The sequence below is a fragment of the Sciurus vulgaris genome (assembly GCF_902686455.1).
Source record: "Sciurus vulgaris genome assembly, chromosome: X".
Lineage (NCBI taxonomy): Eukaryota > Metazoa > Chordata > Mammalia > Rodentia > Sciuridae > Sciurus > Sciurus vulgaris.
In genome coordinates, this window is record NC_136471.1 from 22377143 (window position 1) to 22398957 (window position 21815).

The 21815-nt window shown below is 39.4% G+C and overlaps 1 protein-coding gene across 1 annotated transcript in view; it reads left to right on the forward strand.

Moving 5' to 3' along the window:
• ENOX2 (ecto-NOX disulfide-thiol exchanger 2) overlaps positions 1-21815 on the forward strand; it is a 341467-nt gene that overhangs the window by 288936 nt on the left and 30716 nt on the right. Inside the window, 1 exon segment of the mRNA XM_079122719.1 lies at positions 1580-1694. Coding sequence (XP_078978845.1) covers positions 1580-1694 — 115 coding nt within the window.

Genomic DNA, 21815 nt, shown 5'->3' on the forward strand with positions numbered 1-21815 from the left:
TGAGCCACATCCCCAGTCCTATTTTGTATTTTATTTAGAGACAGGGTCTCACCGAGTTGCTTAGCACCTCACTTTTCCAGAAGCTGGCTTTGAACTCAGGATCCTCCTGCCTCAACCTCCCAAGCCACTGGGATTACAAGTATGCACCACCATGCCCAGAAGAATTTTTTTTTTTTTAATTTCCACCCAAATAACTCCTGGCTTTTTTATTTTCAGACAAGAATCTTTGATCCAGAACCTTTGACTCATTTTTAAGATTTCTGACTTTTTTCCAAGATTTCCTATGTTTTTATTTATTGTGAGCATATTTCCTCTATATGCTATAGTTATAATTGCTGCTTTAATTCAGTTTTTTGTCTGCTTACTACCACGTCTGCATCATTTCAAAGTTGGTCTGCTGATTATTTTCCCTCTTGGAAATGGACCATCTCATCATGGTTCTTCGTATGTCAAGTACTTTGGGCATTGTCCTGGATAAGTATGAATATTAGGTTTTAAAGATTCTGGATTCTGTTATGTCCTTCTAAAAATGTTGATCTTGTTTTGTCTTTATGGTCAGTTTGTTTGGTTCACTTCAAGCTGGAAATTCTTTTGGGTGGCAACTCAGATATCATTTTAGAGATTTTATCCTTAGCTATGCTGTGTGGAATATTCCTATGCGTTCACGGATGAGGGGGCCATGCAGAAATTTGAACAGATCTCATATACAGAATTTGAAGTGCTCAATATCTTTCATTCTCCTTCTCTCTCTCTCTCTCTCTCTCATTGTCTCCTTTTTGAAATACCCTCACATTTTAGTGCCTGTTGTTGCCCTGACCTCTCTCCTTGAGTTATTTAGATCACAAAGACTAAGTTGTCTATTACAAATGTAGCCATCCTGTGAGTAGCTAACTCTGGTCTGCTGTCAGACTAAAAGGCCCTTTAAAAAACTGAGACTCATCCTATGATGTTCCCTTCCTCCAAGTGTCAGCTCCTCTTCAAAGTATGCCTGCTTTTATTGACTCTCCAATGACATCGAGGAGTTACAGGTTTTGTTTTTGTTTTGTGTTTTGTTCAAAGATTATAGTTATCATCTACGAGAGGGTTGGTCCGGGAGGAGTTTAATCCTGACAGCTCATTTTTGCTATAACTTCTAAAACTTCAAAATTTCAATTAAGAATTCTGTCAAGTAAAACTGTAAGAGGAGAGGGAAAAGGATGGCAAGCAGCAAAATTAAAGTGTCCAACATGGGAAGGTGAAAATGGCAGAACCCTTAAGAAAAAGTTCAGAAATCCACATGAGTAAGAGGTGAGGAGTCTTTCATGGCCAAAAGCACTTTCTAATATGGGAGTTAAATAAGAATCAGACTGTCAGAGCTCTGAGCCTGCAAAGATGGTTCAGTGCAAGACACAGTATACCCAAGTACGCTTTCTCTAGTGAGACTGTTTAACCTCAACATGATCTTTTGCCTTTGCATAAAAGAATATTGAGATTTTTAAAAATATGTAAAAAAAACTGCTTTATATTATTTTTTAACTCTGCTCATTTCCTCAACATTATTAAGCCTTTCCCACCTTAAAAACATACTTTTTAACCTTAGGAAATTCGCAACATTCACAATGATGAATTAATGGGAATCAGGCGAGAAGAAGAAATGGAAATGTCTGATGATGAAATAGAGGAAACAACAGAAACCAAAGAAACTGAGGAATCAGGTAAAAATATTTTGTTTTGTTTTATTTAGCAAACATCTTTCAGGGGCAATATTTTAAAACCTTTAACACAAAGTAAGATATGGGCATCAACCCACCAGACTGGACACCAGCTAGAAATAATTGATGGGACCTTTAGTTAAATATCACCATTGTAGCGCAGGCCATATAGCCCATCTCATAGAGTGCCTGCCTCACATGCTTGAGACCCAGGTTCAAGTCCCCAGCACTGTGAGATTGTGGAAATAACAAAATATCACCATTGTGTCTACAGAATTTTCTATGGTTTTCATTTATCCCCATCTTCTATTGAAATACCTAATTAAAAGTGGTCTTTTCCAAGAAGCACTGAGTATTTAGCCAGCAGTGTTCTGTATTTGTTTTGGATTTATTAATAACATGTTCTAAAATAGAATGCATGAGAGAGCCTATGCATTAATACTACATCACTTTTACTTTACACTTAAATTAATAACATATAGATTTAAATGTCAGCAAAATACATATACCAAAAGAAATTATGAAAAGAAGAAGTTGGTTTTATAATTTGAGGTGAAGTCTCCAAAAAAGAAATAAATAATTTTTAATAAATGCGTCTGCTAAAAATTAAATATTTCTGTTAAAGAAGCTACAAAATTAAAAGTAAATCTATAAATTCAAGAGAAATATCTGTAACCTATGATAATCTACATATCTACTGCCTTCCATTATGGTCACTTGGTGGTATACTAGGAACCAATGAGAAGTCCACAATTGTCAGAGTAATGGCTTTGCTTTAATCTAATATAATCAGGACCTCACTATGAGACAGAGGCCATGGTGTGAGTCCGCAGTGAGACCCATAGGGCAAACTTTTTGAACAATATGATAATACTCTGCATTTCAATTTCATAATGAACCATCTTAGATGGAAGATTATCATGGGGGAATATAAAATACCCACCAGAAAACCAGTCTTTTCAGACAATCTTAAGAGTTACACCGTAGGAATATACAGTGGAAAATGCAATTAGTTAGAACACTTCAGTTCTAGTTTGAGTTCTGTTCTCTTGATAGGAAAGAGACTTCTCCCCCACTGAGCCTTGGCTTCAACATTGTGATCAGTACATTTTAAAAACCATCTAACAGGGATTTTGTGATGGTTAAGTGAGTTCATTCGTCTAATAACTCTTACACGTGAATCTCTCTGATAGACATTGGATATACAGCGATATACTCCTCCTGATGTGTGTGAGAGAGCAGAGAGAGGAGAGATTGGTTGATTATAATTCAAATCTGAGTTTTCTGGTTCCAGCACTTGTATATTGAAGTCAGAAGCACTATATCCACTTGAGTGGTCTTAGAATCTTTACTCCGTGAATAGAAATTCTTAAAGAAAGAAAAACAGCAAGTCATACTTTTAAAGAGGTATTCATTTGCTATTACATCTGAATTTCCTCTATTTTGCCATCTTCTAGATTCCTGAATGTACAAACTACTATCTATATTAAATAAACTTTTTATGATCAGTGGTTAGTTGGCATTTCAGAAGAGTGAAGTTATTACTGCAAATAAGTACTATAAATCTATATCCAAAATAAACAGAAGACTTTAATGGTAATTGAACTATTCAAATTATTTAAGTGCATAGCTTGGATGTTTTATAGTTAGTTAATCTTTAACTTATATAATCTTCTTTATCTCAGTATCCACAATATTGTATACAGTGTTTAACCAGTGTTTCTATGAAATAAATGCAACCATAAGTTTGAACATCCACTTGATAAATTGCAGTGTTTGAGGAGTTATTGGGGGAGGGGAGGGTGTGTGGGAGATTCAGATTGAATGCACTTACTAGGGTTATATAATTGCATTTTGCTTCTGTATCTCTTTTGAGTTAAAAGCTGTATTGGCTACTGCACAGAATCTTATTCGTTTAGAGACTGGAAACTCCCTGACAGATCATCTTATAGCTATTTTCTTTCCTGTTCCACATGCCAGGATGCTGCTTTGTCAAATAAAGCTATCTACAATAGACTTAATGGAGCTTACCAAATAGCTTTTCTCCCAGAAGGTTTCAATTCATTTTAATTCAAGGACTTTTGTGCATTTTTCTTCCCCTCGATCGTATCTAATTCTGTTATCTCGCTTCTATAGTACTCAACTGCAGAAATCCTGCTCAATGTGAGCCAGTGAGAGTATTCTCCATTTTTATCTAAATCAGCTACATGTTTTAGCTAACACTTGGTTCCAATTAAAAGCTTAAGCAAATACATCTCAGAGTTGTTGTTTTCCCTTTCTATGCTACTAAATTTGAATTCCAGGAACCTATAGTGTGTCCCTGGTTATATTTTACTTCTCCCAAAAAAGTAAAATCAGTTACATTTCCTTGGAGTGCCACAAAAATTTCTCTTCTCCAGACATTTTCTTGGCCCATTTTTGTGATGTAGTACTTGAAATACTTTTTTCATGGAAGAAAGAACTCTTGTGCTCAAAGCAAAGCTTGAAGAGGGACAATCACATCAAAGCAAATCACGATATTGTGAAATTATTTTATTCTATTGTTAACCATGATGGAAAGTACATATACTCAGTAAAGCCTAAGAACAGCTGTTCCCTTTCAGCATCTATCGTCTGCTTTCTTCAATTAAACTAATGGTTCTCAGAATTGGTATGTGTAAGAATCATTTGAATTACCCTTGAAATTTTAGATTTCTGGGCTGCAGAGTCTGATCCAGTAGGTCTTTATTGGTGTCTGGGAATCAGTGTCTTATTAGGCATCCTAAATGATTTAAATGCTGATGGTCCAGAAAGTATATTTGGAAAATGTTGATTTGGACTAATTCGCCTTCATTGTTCTAGTCAAAGTTCTTTTTCCCCTTGGTATCTGATCTCATTCTTCTCCCCAATCCTCCACCTCCCATTTTTACTCCATACTTTACTTAGCAAAGTAAGCAATATGAAACTGTATGCACATCTTGAGCATGGTACTAACATGATGAAAGTAACATGAATCATACATTTTAGGAGACTATTTTACATGGAGCAAGACCAGCCAGAGCCTTTTATAGGAATTGAGATGTGAAATGATAAAGTTTGTTACTAGAGCAATGGTTACAGGAACTGGGAAAAAAGGTAAAAGGAAAGGAAGCAATGGAGAGTATGAGGTTAAAGATGCCAGGAGTCATTTTTATAAGAATGTACTAAAATCTTTAGCTCGAGATTATGATATAAATGATGAAGAAGAGGAAAGAGCCTGAAATGGGTAGGATTTCTACTCTGGGAAACTGAGGAATTTTTGGTATATTGGTTCACTAAAGCTCCCATAAGAAAGTACCACAAACTGGAAGATATAAACAACAGATATTTATTGTCTCACAGTTTCAGAGGCTACAAGTTCAAGATCAAGGTGTCAGCAGAGTTGGTTCCTTCTGAGAGCTGCAAGAGAGAATCTGTTCTGTGCCTCTCCCCTAGCTTCTGATTATTTTCCAGCAAACCTTGGCATTCTCTGACATATAGATGTAATAGTACCCCAATCTCTGCTTTCGTGTTCACATGACATTTTCCCTGTGTGCATCTCTGTCTCTGCAAAAATTTCTCTTTCCCATAAGAACATCAATCATATTGAATTAGGACCCACCTTAATGACTTCATTGTAACTTCATTAACTCTGTAAATACCCTGTTCCCAAATAAAATCACATTCTTAGAGCTTCAATATATCTTTTTAGTGGAGGGGACATAATTCAATCCATAGCAGTAGAACTGACATAATGGACTGATGGATGGGACTGATTTGTACTATATAATGACATAAAACTTCATATAGAAAATAGGAAAAGGGAAGGATTTGTATTCAAGTCAGAATTGAAGGAAGTAGAAAGAAGAGAAAAAGATGGTGTTGAGATTTTGACTGAAGCTCTGAGAATATGAATAAATGATTATGAATGGCAAGAGAAAGAAAGAAGATCAAAGGGGTGAATATAGAACTTTGTAGGGAGAGGAAGGAGAGGAAGAATAGTGAACATAGGAATTAGAGGATTTAAAAGATAGCAGAGCAGATCAAGGCAGGAACTCTTGGCCCTATCACAGCCCAGAAATGAAGCAGACCAGAGAGGTGGGTGATAGAGTGAATACCCTAAAACTCAATGTTGGACAACTTGAGATTTGAAGGGACTTGAAATTTGGTTACTGTTTTGGTTTGGACATGAGGTGTCCCCAAAAGTTTACATGTGAGAAAATGCAAAAAGTTTCAGGGAAGAAATAATTGGGATATGAAAGCCTTAAAGCAATCCATGAATTAATCACCTGATGGGATTAATTGAGTGGTTACTGAAGACAGGTGTGGTGTGGCTAGAGGAGGTGTGCATTGGGGGCATGACTTTGGGGTATATATTTGTGTCTGGCAGGTGGAGATCTCTCTCTCTGCTCCTGATAACCACATGAGCTGCCTCCCTCTGACACACTCTTCCTCTATGATGTTCAGCCTCACTTCAAACCTCAAGGAATGGATTCTGCTGCCTATGGACTGAGACCTCTGAAACCATGAGCCCCCAAATAAACTTTTCTCACCTAAAATTGTTGTGGTTAGTTCTTTTAGTCACAGCAGCAAAACAACTGACCAGATCAGAAAATGATACCAGGGGTGAGGTCGTTGCTGTGACTAACCTGACTATGCAGTTCAGAAGCTTTATGAGCTCTTTGGAATTGGTGGGAGGAATTTTGAGATGTTTAGCAGTGCAAGCTAGAAATTCTTTAGATTATCATAAATGGAGCTTAATAGATAATTCTGGTGGGAGCTAAGAGCAGAATGCCATTAAGACTGTGAACACTGAAGACAGGGCTCAAGAGGAAAAGGAGGACTTTATTGAAATTTGGAGTAGAGGCCATTCATGTTATATTCTGACTGAGAAGTTGTCTGCATTTTGCCCATGTACTCACATTTTCTGTGAGGCTGATTTTAAAGTGATGGACTTCTTGATCTGGTGGAAGAAATTTCTAGACAGCATAGCATTCAGGAAGTGGCATGGGTATAACTGATGGCTCTTCACCAAGTTTATTGTGATGTTTAGGAGCAGAAAGCAGAGCAGAAAATTTGAAAAACTTGGACTTGAAAGGCAGGAGTAGAACTTTGATGAAGGAAGTTGCAGTTTTTAAGGACATTACTGCCACTAAAGAAATGCTAAAGACTTTGCCCAGACACAATAAGAAAGATGGCTTGAGGGTATCGCAGGAGCTGGCAAGACCACACCCATCTCAGACTCAATGGAGTAAAAGTAAAAATTCTCTTGAGAAGAGACCAGTGGGGAATCCTTCTTGCACAAGGGGACCTAGGAAATTTCTCAATGTTCCCAGCCACCAGAAACTTAGAGGCTGCTACAGCCTGAGTCCCTGGAGGCTTGGCTATTGCTCAAGATGGCTGCAGACCTTGTTGTCAACCACATGGTGCTGCTTTTGCAGGATTGCAGGATGCTGGAGTTAGGGGGTCATGGAGGCTTCCACCAAGATTTCAAAGGAAGGCCTTAGAAGCCAGGCAAAGTGTGGGAGGCTCAGAGTCCCTATGGGCACTCCCTGAGAAGGCAAGGTTCTGGAGATTTGAGGGGGAAGCCGAAGTTGTAGTGGAGACCCCAAATAGAAAATGCCAGTAACGTGGGACATCATCCTAGGAAAGCTGCAGGAATTGAGTAGAGACATGCCCACAGTAGGGCCACTTGGGATCCAACAAACAAGGCCACAGGGGTGGAGCTACTCAAGCCCTTTGGATAGGACTATTACCATGCCACATGCCCCAGACGCCAGAAGTGGAGGGAGCTATAGGACTTGTTTGTAGGCAGATAGCTGCCATGCAGGGTAGCCATTTTGTGTAGTTCACAACTAGCCAGCTTCTCTAAAGGAAATTAAATCAGCACAGCTTCTCCCCACCAATAGGGAGTAACAATAAACTAGGAGAACATCTCTGAAACAGGTTCTCTCAGTAATCTACCTAGAAGGAACTTGTAGAGGGATTGCTGCTAGCTGAAGGCAACCAAAATCCCCATCTCACTCTGGACAAGAGGAGTGTAGTGGAACTGACCAAAAGGCAAATCATTGCTGTGGCATTCCCTCATAATTTCCACAGGAACTCAGGAGAAGACTGTCCAACTCACATTCTACCCCTATCATTCTACCCCTATTGAGTAAAAACCCCAGTGATCTTCAGCAAGTAGTATGGAGGCTTCTCTGCCACAGAGTGTCCACAGAGAGCCTACACCCACAGGCCCCACAGTTGCAGACAACCACCAAGTGCTTGGATAGTGCAGCTACAAAGAAGTCCCCATGGAGGGGAGTGTGCCCTCACTAATTTATGGCAGTCAGTAACAGCCCTGAGCCCTACACCCTGCACCTTCACAACCAAGAGAAACAACCACCAGAAGTAGCAACCTTCAAGCATCCAGACTTGGGCCTCTGGACTGTCTAACAAACACTGGTTGCAAAAACAAACCAAAAATTCAGCAAACAGGGTAGTAGTTCCTGTGCCCCAGCACCTCTAGGTCTGGAGCTATGAGTTTCAGAGTTGCCAGATACCTCAATTTTTATTCAGACACACACCCACAGAAGGCATTTCCTGAGGCTAACCTGAAGCAGCCAGTAAAGAATCTCAGTACATGCACAATAGCAGTATACCAAACAAAGGATCTTACAGAGGAGCATCACGCAGACACCAGCCACTACCCAGTGTGCCAAGATACAAGCTCACCAGTTTTCAACCTGTGTACTTCCAGAGTAGGCAGCAGCCCTACATTCCCCCACAGGCCACCCAATGCTACATCAACCAGACTCCAGTACCTCAACCTTATATTGGCATACCCTGTATGCTCTGAAATATACAGCAGGAAGCCACACTGGATCTGAGAGCACTGGACTCACAGGGCTTTTCTTCAGGAAGGCACACAAGACTGCACCCCCTAACAAGGAGTAACCTGGTTGCTAAGTAACAGACCCTCCTCTAACCCACCAGAAAGTTATTAGGAACCTGAACACACCAAAGACCATAGGGGGCCTCTTAGTATTGTATCTGAGATGGCCTAGTATGATCATTACCCCCATACTCAGGGGAACTTAGAGTTAAAGCCAAGGAGTAGTGTGTATCTTCTAAGGTCCCAAATCCTAATGAAATCCAAATCAGGAAGACTCAGTAAGAAACCTCCCTAACTCAGCATAGAATATCATAAATAACTCCAATGTCAATTTTGATCTTATGGATATTATTTTTCATATTCAATCAATAGATGTGCACTTATTATTCAGTGTTACATACCCTCAACCCAATTGATTGTATTTATTGAATGTTTTAAAGCATTAACAGGAATCACTCTATCTTTGATTTCCTAGCTCAGGTGTATACTTGCTCCTCTTAGTCTTTGTTTTCCCTCTTGCATTACATGCTCCTACCTCAAGTTCCCCCCACCACCGTGTTTCTTTTTTTTTTAATCTTAGTTTGTATTATTTTTCTGTGTATTCTTTTCTCTTTTTATCTATCATTGCTCTTTTTTTCTTTTGTCTCCTTTAAACCCTATATAATCTAATACTAATTTAGTATCTTTAATAACTAAATTCTCAACATATTCAAGAATATTACTACAATTTTATATTTGTGTTAGAGAAATTGGAGAACATTTTCAATAAGTTTTTTTCTATGGTTATTAGTACATGACCTTACTCTGAAGTGATTACAGTTAATGGGGTTTAGTATCTTCTCTCAACTGATGCCGCATTTTGGGCATAGCAGAGTATACATGTTAAGTGGGAATATCAGTACTTGGATATCTCCCCAGCCTGGGGGTACTTAAGAGACAGAATCTCGGAGTTTCAAGATGGCGGCCTAGAGGGTGGCTGCATTTCATGTTGCTCCAGGACTCAGGATTCAAAAGAGGAGAAATTGAGAGACTTGGGACCAACTCAAAGCAGCTGGGTGAGTCTCTCCAATTGGGGAGGCGTCCCGGATGGGACGGTGGTCCCGGAACGCAGGGAACTTGTGAAGTAGAGCTGCCATTGAGACGCCCCTCCCCCGCTGGAGCAGTGAACTCGGACAACTGGGAGCATCGGAGAGGAGGCCGCTCAGCACAGCGCTGGGACTCGGAGCCACCACTGGGCTCCGGAGGCTGCCTAGGGGAGGAGCGGTGAGGAGAGCTGTGTGGACTCAGGACACCAGGGCCTGCCCTGAGGAGGAGGAGGAGGAGCGCAGCCACTTGGATTCGGAGTGACTGCAACCAGAGCTACAGGCAGATGCCAGAGGAGAAGCTGCGCGGCGAGCTGTTTGGACTTAGAGCGACTGCTTCTGAACACTGGACCTGCCCTGAGGACAAAGAGGAGGAGGAGCGCGGGACGCTTGGATTCGGAGTGACTATACCAGAGCTACAGGCGGTTGCCAGAGGAGGGGCTGCGTGGCGAGCTGTTAGGACTCAGACCACTTCTGAACGCCGGGGCCTGCCCAGAGGAGTAGGAGGAGGAGGAGGAGGAGCGCGGCGGGGCGTTTGGACTCGCAGTGACTGCATTAGAGCTCCAGGCAGCTGCTCAGAGGAGGAGGCGAGTGGTGAGTTGTTTGGACTTAAAGTGACAGCTCCTGAACCAGGGGGGCTGCCTGGAGGAGAAGCGCAGTGGGTCGCTTGGTTCTCCAGTGGCCACACCAGAGCTCCGGGCGGCTGCCCAGAGGATGCGTGCAGCGGTCACGTGGATTCAGAGCCACTCAGAGTGACCACTCCTGAACACCCGGGGGGTACCTGGAGGAGGAAGAGGAACAGGGAGGGTCACTTCGACTCGGAGTGATTGATTGCCCCGGGCTACGGGTGGTCGGTGGAGGAGGAGGCACGCAGTGAGTTGCTTGGTCTCCTAGTGACCGCACCAGAATACTGGGCGGCTGTCTGGAGGAAGAGGCGTATGGCGGGTCTCTGGGACTCAGAGCGATTGTACGGGGGCCCCAGGGTGGCTCCTCAGAGGAGGGGCTACACACCCAGGCGATTAGGTGCACAGCAGGGTCCCAGGATCTAGGAGGCTTCTTGGTGGAAGAGCACACAGAGATAGGCTTAGGGGCCGGAGCGAAGGTTCCAGGACTGCGGGCAGATTCCCTGAGGAGGGGCAGCCTAAGGAGATTCATCTGCATAGGGTGAGGCTCCCAGGCCCAGGAGGTAGGGCCGGGCCCCTGGGAACTTTGCAGAGGAAGGCAGCCCAGCCCAGGCGGTAGCTGTAAATTGAGGGGAACCTCTAGGAGGGAACTGACCAGCGAGACCTCCCCACCGGGTGAGTCTTCCCTGCCGGGTGAGGTTTCCCCACAAGAACGGTAAAACCAGAGACACAGGCCCAAACAGGCCTTTGCCTCAGCGCTCAGCCTAGTTCCCCTTTGGATGACCATTGGTCAACAAGTGGAGGCACCTCTGCCCACTAGCAGGGAATATACCCCACCTGAAAGCACCACTCCTAGAGAGACAGCTTCCTTGTGGAGCTCCGCATTATGAACTTCCTCCAAGACTTCAGCCTACTGAAGGCTAAGAGGGGATATATATAGAAATCTTCAGGGACATTGTAAGTCAATAAAGGAAATCTGCAATATCTCAGTGGTCCACTGATACCTGAAAAATATGAGAACACAAGGAAAGAAAATGCTGCAAACAAATCTACATGTTACATCAATAAAACCCAATGACAGCATGGCAGAAGAAATGACAGAAAAGGAGTTCAGATTGTACATAATTAAAATGATCAGGGAAGAAAACGATGACATGAAAGAGCAATGCAGGCATTGCATGATCGCACCAATCGACAGTTAAAAGAGCAAATACAGGAAGCAAAAGATCATTTCAATAAAGAGTTAGAGATATTGAAATAAAACCAAACAGAAATCCTTGACATGAAGGAAACAATAAACCAAATTAAAAACTCCACAGAATGCATATCCAGTAGGATACAACACCTGGAAGACAGAACCTCAGACATTGAAGACAAAATATTTAACCTTGAAAACAAAGTTGAACAAACAGAAAAAATGGTAAGAAATCATAAACAGAATCTACAAGAACTATGGGATATCATGAAAAGGCCAAATTTAAGAATTATTGGGATTGAGGAAGGCTTAGAGAAACAAACCAAAGGAATGAACAATCTATTCAATGAAATAATATCAGAAAATTTCCCAAATCTGAAGAATGAAATGGAAAATCAAGTTCAAGAGGCTTATAGGACTCCAAATACACAAAATTACAACAGACCCACACCAAGGCACATTATAATGAAAATGCCTAACATACAAAATAAAGACAGAATTTTAAAGGCTGTGAGAGAAAAGAACCAAATTACATTCAGGGGGAAACCAATACGCATATCAGCAGATTTCTCAATCCAGACCCTAAAAGCTAGAAAGGCCTGGAACAACATTTTTCAAGCCCTGAAAGAAAATGGATGCCAACCAAGAATCTTATACCCAGCAAAACTTACCTTCAAATTTGATGATGAAATAAAATCCTTCCATGATAAACAAAGTTAAAAGAATTTACAAAAAGGAAAGCCAGCATTACAGAACATTCTCAGCAAAATATTCCATGAGGCAGAGATGAAAAACAAAGAGGCAAATCAGCAAAGGGAGGAATTATCCTAAAGGAATTGTCAAATAAAGGAGGAAACAAGTTGTGTCAAACAAATAAATAAATAAAATTTAAAAAATGAACCAAATGACCAGGAAACCAAATCATATCTCTATAATAACCCTGAATGTTAATGGCCTGAATTCATCAATCAAAAGACATAGACTGGTAGATTGGATTAAAAAGAAAGACCCAACAATATGTTGCCTGCAAGAGACTCACCTCATAGAAAAAGATACCCATAGACTAAAGGTGAAAGGATGGGGAAAAACATCCCATGCACATGGACTCAGCAAAAAAGCTGGAGTATCCATCCTCATTTCAGATAATGTGGACTTCAAGCCAAAGTTAGTCAGAAGGGATAAAGAAGGTCATTTCATACTGCTTAAGGGAAGCATAAATCAGCAAGATATAACAATCATCATCAACATCTATGCCCCAAACAGTGGGTCATCCATGTATGTCAAACAAATCCTTCTCAATTTCAGAAACCAAATGGACCATAACACAATAATACTAGGTGATTTTAACACGCCTCTCTCACCACTGGACAGATCTTCCAGACAAAAATTGAACAAAGAAACCATAGATCTCAATAACACAATCAATAATTTAGACTTAACGGACATTTATAGAATATACCATCCAACCAAGAGCGAATACACTTTCTTCTCAGCAGCACATGGATCCTTCTCTAAAATAGACCATATATTATGCCACAAAGCTAATGTTAGCAAATACAAGAAGATAGAGACACTAGCATGTATTCTATCAGATCATAATGGATTGAAGTTAGAAATAAATGAAAGAGTAAAACACAGCAACTATTCCAACATCTGGAGATTAAATAATATGCTATTATATGATGAATGGATAACAGAAGATATTAGGAAGGAAATTAAAAAATTCTTAGAGGTAAATGAGAACAAAGAAACATCATATCAAAATCTCTGGGACACTATGAAAGCAGTATTTAGAGGGAAATTTATTTCATGGAGCGCATTTAATAAAAGAAGTAAAACTCAACAAATAAACGACCTAACACTATAGCCCAAAGCCCTAGAAAAAGAAGAACAGATCAGCACCAAAAGTAGTAGAAGACAGGAAATAGTTAAACTCAGAGCTGAAATCAATGAAATTGAAACAAAAGAAACAATACAAAAAATTGACAAAATAAATAGTTGGTTCTTCGAAAAAATAAACAAAATTGATAAACCTTTAGCCACACTAACAAAGAGAAGAAGAGAGAAAACCCAAATCACTAAAATTCGGAATGAACAAGGAAATATCACAACAGACAGGATTGAAATACAAAACATAATTAGAAGCTATTTTGAAAATCTATACTCCAACAAAATAGAAAACCTCGAAGACATCAACAGGTTTCTAGAGATATATGAATTGCCTAAACTGAACGAGGAGGACAAACACAATTTAAATAGACCAATTTCAAGTACTGAAATAGAAGTCATCAAAAGCCTACCAACAAAGAAAAGTCCGGGACCAGATGGGTTCTCAGCCGAGTTCTACAAAACCTTTAAAGAAGAGCTCATTCCAATACTTCTCAAAGTATTCCATAAAATAGAAGAGGAGAGAATCCTCCCAAACTCATTCTATGAAGCCAATATCACCCTGATACCTAAACCAGACAGAGACACATCGAGGAAAGAAAATTTCAGACCAATATCCTTAATGAACATCGACGCAAAAATTCTCAACAAAATTTTAGCAAATCGCATACAAAAACATTTAAAAAGATAGTGCACCATGATCAAGTGGGTTTCATCCCAGGGATGCAAGGTTGGTTCAACATCAGGAAATCAATAAATGTCATTCACCATATCAATAGACTTAAAGTCAAGAATCACATGATTATTTCAATAGATGCAGAAAAAGCATTTGATAAAATACAGCACCCCTTCATGCTCAAAACACTAGAAAAAATAGGGATAGTGGGAACATTCCTTAACATTTTAAAGGCCATTTATACTAAGCCCATGGCTAATATCATTCTAAATGGTGAAAAACTGAAAGCATTCCCCCTAAGAACTGGAACAAGGAAGGGATGCCCTCTTTCACCACTTGTATTCAACATCGTTCTTGAGACTCTAGCCAGAGCAATTAGACAAACCAAAGAAATTAAAGGGATACGAATTGGAAAAGAAGAACTCAAACTCTCCCTGTTCGCTGAAGACATGATTATATATTTAGAGGAACCTGGAAATTCCACCAGAAAACTCTTAGAACTCATAAGTGAATAAAGTAAAGTAGCAGGTTACAAGATCAATGCCCATAAATCCAACGCATTTTTATACAGAAGTGATGAATGTTCAGAAAGAGAAATTAGGAAAACTACCCCATTCACAATAGCCTCGAAAAAAATAAAATACTTGGGAATCAATCTCACAAAAGAGGTGAAAGACCTCTACAATGAGAACTATACAACACTAAAGAAAGAAATTGAAGAACACCTTAGAAGATGGAACGATCTTCCATGTTCTTGGATAGGAAGAATTAATATTGTCAAAATGGCCATACTACCTAAAGTGCTATACAAATTCAATGCAATTCCAATTAAAATCCCAATTGTGTACCTTACAGAAATAGAGCAAGCAATTATGAAATTCATCTGGAAGAATAAGAAACCCAGAATAGCTAAAGCAATCCTTAGCAGGAAGAGTGAAACAGGGGGTATTGCAATACCAGATCTTCAACTGTACTACAAAGCAATAGTAACAAAAACAGCATGGTACCAAAATAGAAAGGTAGATCAATGGTACAGAATAGAGGACACGGACACAAACCCAAATAAATACAATTTTCTCATACTAGACAAAGGTGCCAAAAATATGCAATGGAGAAAAGATAGCCTCTTCAACAAATGGTGCTGGGAGAATTGGAAATCCATATACAACAGAATGAAACTAAACCCATATCACTCACCATGCATGAAACTAAACTCAAAATGGATTAAGGACCTCGGAATCAGACCAGAGACCCTGCAGATTATAGAAGAAAAAGTAGGTCCCGATCTTCAACATGTTGGCTTAGGACCAGACTTCCTTAACAGGACTCCCGTAGCACAAGAAATAAAAGCAAGAATCAATAACTGGGATAGATTCAAACTAAAAAGCTTTCTCTCAGCACAGGAAACTATCAGCAATGCGAAGAAAGAGCCTACAGAGTGGGAGAATATCTTTGCCAATCATACTTCAGATAGAGCACTAATCTCCAGAATCTATAAAGAACTCAAAAAACTCTACTCCAAGAATTCAAATAATCCAGTCAACAAATGGGCTAAGGAAATGAATAGACACTTCACAGAAGAAGATCTACAAGCAATCAACAAACATATGGAAAAATGTTCACCATCTCTAGTAATAAGAGAAATGCAAATCAAAACCACCCTAAGATTCCATCTCACCCCAATTAGAATGGCGATTATCAAGAATACGAGCAACAACAGGTGTTGGCGAGGATGTGGGGAGAAAGGTGCACTCATACATTGCTGGTGGGGTTGCAAATTAGTGCAGCCACTCTGGAAAGCTGTGTGGAGATTCCTTAGAAAACTTGGAATGGACCCTCCATTTGACCCAGCTATCCCACTCCTTGGCCTCTACCCAAAGGACTTAAAATCAGCATACTACAGAGACACAGCCACATCAATGTTCATAGCTGCTCAATTCACAATAGCCAGACTGTGGAACCAACCTAGATGCCCTTCAATTGATGAGTGGATAAAGAAGCTGTGGTATATATATACAATGGAATATTACTCAGCCATAAAGAATGATAAAATTATGGCATTTGCAGGCAAATGGATGAAATTGGAGAATATCATGCTAAGTGAGATAAGCCAAAGGAAGAATGATATTGCTAATAAGTGGAGGATGACACATAATGGGGGGGAGGGAAGGGTTAGTATTAGGGTTAGAGTTAGGGTTAGGGAGGGGGGCAAGTATGGAGGAAGGAAGTACTGTATAGAGGGAAAAGAGGGATGGGAGGGGTGGGGGGAAGGGAAAAAATAACAGAATGAATCAAACAATATTGTTCTATGTAAATTTATGCATACACAAATGGTATGCCTTTACGCCATGTACAAACAGAGAAACAACTTGTATCCCATTTGTTTACATTAAAAAAAAGAGAGATGGGAAACAACATCAGAGATTTGTCATCCATTCATTACACAAAATATTAAGAAATGAGACCATGAAGAGAAAGGAACAGATCTGGAGTAAATTACTGTGGAAAGAATGGAAGGAAGAAATCAGTGTGAGTTGAGACCCATCAGTATGGACCAACACAAGTCTGTATTGATCTAGCTTGCTTAGTCTACAACTTCTGGTAGGAGTTCTCTGAGGCTCAGGATAAAGGAGCAGAGGAAAGTGAAATCAGTGTCCATGTGTTGGGGGTTAGTATGGTAAGCATGACCAGAATTTTCCATGAGACTGATGCAATAGAGTGTTTGGGGAGTTTGGAGTTGAATCTGTTTAGTCAGAAACAATTAGTGGTGGGGCACACTGGTGCTCACCTGTAATCCAGCAGCTCCAGAACTTGAGGCAGGATCAAAGGATCGAAGCCAGCCTCAACAACTTAGCAAGGCTCTGAGAAACTTATTGAGACCTGTCTCAAAATAAAAATAAAAAATAGAAAATGTAGAAAATGGGCTGAGGATGTGGCTCAGTGCTTAAGCACCCTTAGCACCCTTAGGTTGCTGGTACAAATGGGGGAGAGAGAGAGAGAAGGGAAGATGAGAAAGAACATAAAGGAGGAAGAAAGAGGAGAGGAGAGGAAGGAAAGCAAGCAATTAGTAAACTGTGTGAAGTTGCCCAAATCAATAGATTAGAGATTCCAGCAAAGAAAGAGAAAAGAGCATTCTGGTGATAAAGAATTGGGATAACTGGCGTATGAAGATTCTGTGTTTGAGAGGGCAATGTAGAGATCTGAGGGGAAACAACAAGGTCTCAGGTGCATCCATGCTGGCAGATGCCTGATTGTAGTGGAGATAATAACATATAGAGGCAAAGAAAGCAAGGCATTATGAGGTCAGAGAACCATTTGAGATTTCACCTTAACCAGCTTGCAGCTGCCCCAGTGGATTGTATACATATCATCTCCTTCTCTTTGTTCTTTTTGGCTTTTCTCTTTGTGAATTGCTGAGGCTCAACTTTTTTCTGAACCTTGAGAGGAATGTTGCCAATTCTTCCTTCTATAATTTTTAAATGTTTCTAGACTTCCTATAATGAACTTTTGTAAGAGCAACTGACTCCCTGGTTTTACTTGTTATTTATTGTTCCTTCCTTTTACACCATTGAAGAAACCTAGGCATTAATTTTTTAATAACAAAGTTCCTTTTTGATCTTTTGTTGTATAGAAACATGTCTGCACTTTTGCTCTTGGCAGCTTCTCTAGAAGGAGGTTTTCACAGCTGCCTTCACACTTTCATATTGCCACGATGAACTGGCAGCCTTCAAATCTAATAAGCACCAAACCCCATAAAGAGAAATGTTTTGTCCCACAGAGGAAATAGTCAAAAAGGAGAAGCTGAGAACTAATGATGTCAGGATATGAATACATTCACTGTACTATGCTCTTTAGTAACAGGGACCAATGGATTCACATACTCAAACATGTTATTAAAAGGTAATATTGAACTTTTCAATGTTCTCGCACTGTACAAAGAACTGCAACTTCAGATATGGGCCCAATTCAATTATTAAATCTGTGAAAGGAAAGACTTGGTGTCCTCATTAAAATGACAAAACCTTCACTTCAGAGAGTGTGAAATTACATTTTGTAAGGAAGGTCCCCTCAGTAACATTATAGGTGATAATTTTTTTTTAGTGACAGGTCCAAACTGAGAAGATTATTATCTGTTCCCACTTAGCTACATGCTTTGCTGCTCACTTGCATGCCCTTTCCCCCAGGTAGCACAAAGCAGTTTCTCCTCAATTTCTCAGAGGAAAAATGTTTTTGCATTTAAACTACAGAAAGTCCCTCTAACCCATTCTCCTAAAGCTCTGCGCTTTTTTTTCTCCATGTATCTCCATGTGACACATAGACTATGAGTATACTCACTGACCTGTAGTAGAAAGGAAATGAAAGAAGGAAAGCAAATTGTAACATTTTGGATTAAGCCATGTGGACTGCCAGAGGACAAACATGCAAACCAAAGCAGACATAAATAACTGTCTGTCTGTAGGAGTCACTTGATTTACAGAGTAACCTGTATGCTATTCAGCCAGACTGCAACTCAAGATGCTTGTCCTTGTTACTGACCCAACAAGCAAACCAACTCTTTCTTCCCTCTGGCAGATACTTGTCCTCTTTTCTATACAGCTTTGTATATACAATCATTTTAACTTGTGACATCCTTCCTTTTAGTATCATGATAGGAACACTGCCTGTCTGATGGAAAGTATCCCAGAAACTGGGAGAAAGCAAGTATAGATAGTATTTGGATTGCTGGGAAATCCAAGTCTGCATATTGTTGACTTTCCTCTTCAAAGACATAAAATCTGTGTTTAAAATCTATAACAAACCCAAATATAAAATGAATGTGTCCAGCCAAAAGTCTTTTGTAATATTTTAAATTAAAATGAGAGATTTAAAACTGCCATATCAGGACAATTGCATGGCCATTCACAAAAAACAAATGTAGACACTGAGATTACTTGAAGACAGTTTTCCTCAGAACCTTTCCAATTACATTTCCTCTCTGTGCTATGAATGGACAGTCTGATCACAGTCACCTACATAAGTACCTAATAGTCTTAGGAAAACCCTTAGGTTCAAGGCACTGAATTAAACCCAGTACCTCCTAAAGGGAGCTTCCTATTAGGATTTAGATTATTTTTCTTTGCCATCAGAATTAGTTCTCTTTTATATATTTCATCTTTGTGTATCACAACTTCTTTCCATTCCTTATATAGAGAAGAATAATCTTTATTTGAAATCACTTTAGTAGAAAACACTTCTGAGGGCTGGGTTGGCAGCTCAGTGATGGAACACTTGCCTAGCACATGTGAGGCACTGGGTTCGATCCTCAGCACCACATAAAAATTAATTAAATTAAGTAAAGGTTAAAAAAAGAAAACACTTCTTTTTTATTATTTGTTCTATTTAGTTATACATGACAGTAGAATGTATTTCAATTTACTGTACACAAATGGAGTACAACTTTTCATTTCTCTGTACATGAGGGAGAGTCACACCATTCATGTAATCATACATGTATATAGAGTAATGATGTTTGTCTCATTCCACCATCTTTCCTTCCCCTGCCCTTCCACCTTCCCTCATTTCTCTCTACACAAGCCAATGTTCCTCCATTCTTCCTTGCCCCTCCCCCCACCATTATGTCATCAGCATCCACATGTCAGAGAAAACATTCAGCCTTTGGGTTTTTGGGATTGGCTTATTTCATTTAGCATGATATTCTCCAACTCAATTCATTTACCTGCAAATGCTATGATTTTATTCTTCTTTATGGCTGAGTAGTATTCCATTCTGTACATACACCATAATTTCTTTATCCATTCATCCATTGAAGGGCATCTAGGTTGGTTCCAAAATCTAGCCACTGTGAATTGAGCTGCTATAAACATTGATGTGGCTGTGTCATTGTAGTATGGTGATTTTAAGTCCTTTGGGTATAAACTGAGGAGTGGGATAGCTGGGTCAAATGGTGGGTCCATTCAAAGCTTTCTGAGGAATCTCCATACTGCTTTCCAGGGGTGGCTGCACCAATTTGTAAAACTACCAGCAATATATGAGTGTACCTTTTTCTCCACATTCTCACAAACCACTATTGTTGCTTGTTTTCTTGATAATGGCCATTCTAATTGGAATGAGATGAAATCTTATGGTAGCTTTGATTTGCATTACTCTAATTATTAGAGGTGTGGAACATTTTTAGATATATTTGTTGATTCATTGTATATCTTCTTCTGTGAAATGTTTGCTCAGTTCTTTAGCCCATTTATTGACTGGGTTATTTGTACTTTTGGTGTTAAGTTTGAGTTCTTAATTAAATTCTGGAGATTAGTGCTCCATCTGAAGTGCATGTGGTAAAGATTTTCTCCCACTCTGTAGGCTCTCTCTTCACATTATTGATTGTTTCCTTTACTAAGAAAAAGCTTTTAGTTTGAATCCATCCCATTTATTGATCCTGACTTTTATTTCTTGCACTTGGGAGTCTTGTTAAGGAAGTCTGGTTGTAAGCTGACATGATGAAACTTTGAGCCTACTATTTCTTCTATTTGGTGCAGGGTTTCTGGTCTAATTACTAGGACCTTGATCCATTTTCTGTTGAGTTTTGTGAAGGGTGAGAGATCAAGGTTTAAGTTCAATTTGTTACATGTGGATCTCCAGGTTTTCCCAGCATCATTTGTTGAAGAAGCTATCTTTTCTCCATTGTATGTTTCTGGCACCTTTGTCTAGTATGAGCTAACTGTATTAAGTAGGTTTTGTCTCTATGTCTTCTATTCTGTACCCATTGGTCTACCTGTCTATTTTGGTGCCAATACCATGCCATTATTTTTATTATTACTCTGTAGTATAGTTTAAGGTCTGGTATTGTGATACCTCCTGCTTCGCTCTTCTTGCTATTGATGCTTGGCTATTCTGGGTCTCTTATTTTTCCAAATGATGTCATGAATGCTTGCTCTATTTCTATGAGGTACATCATTGGGATTTTAATTGCAATTGCATTGAATCTGTATAGCACTTTAGGTAGTATGGCCATTTTGACAATATTTAATTCTGCCTATCCAAGAACAGGGAGACCTTCCATCTTCTAAGGTCTTCTTCTATTTATTTCTTTAGTGTTTTGTAGTTTTCCATTGTAGAGGTCCTTCACTCTTTTGTAGATTGATTCCCAAGTATTTTATTTTTTGAGGCTATTGTGAATGGTATAGTTTCCCTGATTTCTTTTTCAGAGGATTCATCACTTATGAATATAAATGCATTATAATTATGAGTATTGATTTTATACCCTGCTACTTAGCTCAATTCATTTGTGAGTTCATTTTTCTGGTGGAATATTTTAGATCCTCTAAATGTAGAATCATGTCATCAGCAAATAATGATAGTTTGAGTTCTTCTTTTCCTATTCATATCATGTTAATTTCTTTCATCTGTCTATCCAGTAGGGAGAGAAGTGCGTTAAAGTCACCCAGTATTATTGTGTTGTGGTCTATTTGATTCCTGAAATTGAGAAGGATTTGTTTGACATACATGGATGCGCCATTGTTTGGTGCATAAATATTTATGATTGTTATGTCTTGTTGATTTATGGATCCCTTAAGCAGTATGAAATGTCCTTCCTTATCCCTTCTGAGTAATTTTGACTTGAAGTCTGCTTTATCTGATATGAGAATGTAAACCCCTGCTTGCTTTTTTACTGAGTCTGTGTGCATATGTTTTATCCCATCTTTTCACCTTCAGTCTGTGGATGTCATTTCCCATGAGATGAGTCTCTTGAAGACAGCATAATTTTGGGACTCTTTTAAAACCCAATCTGCCAGTCT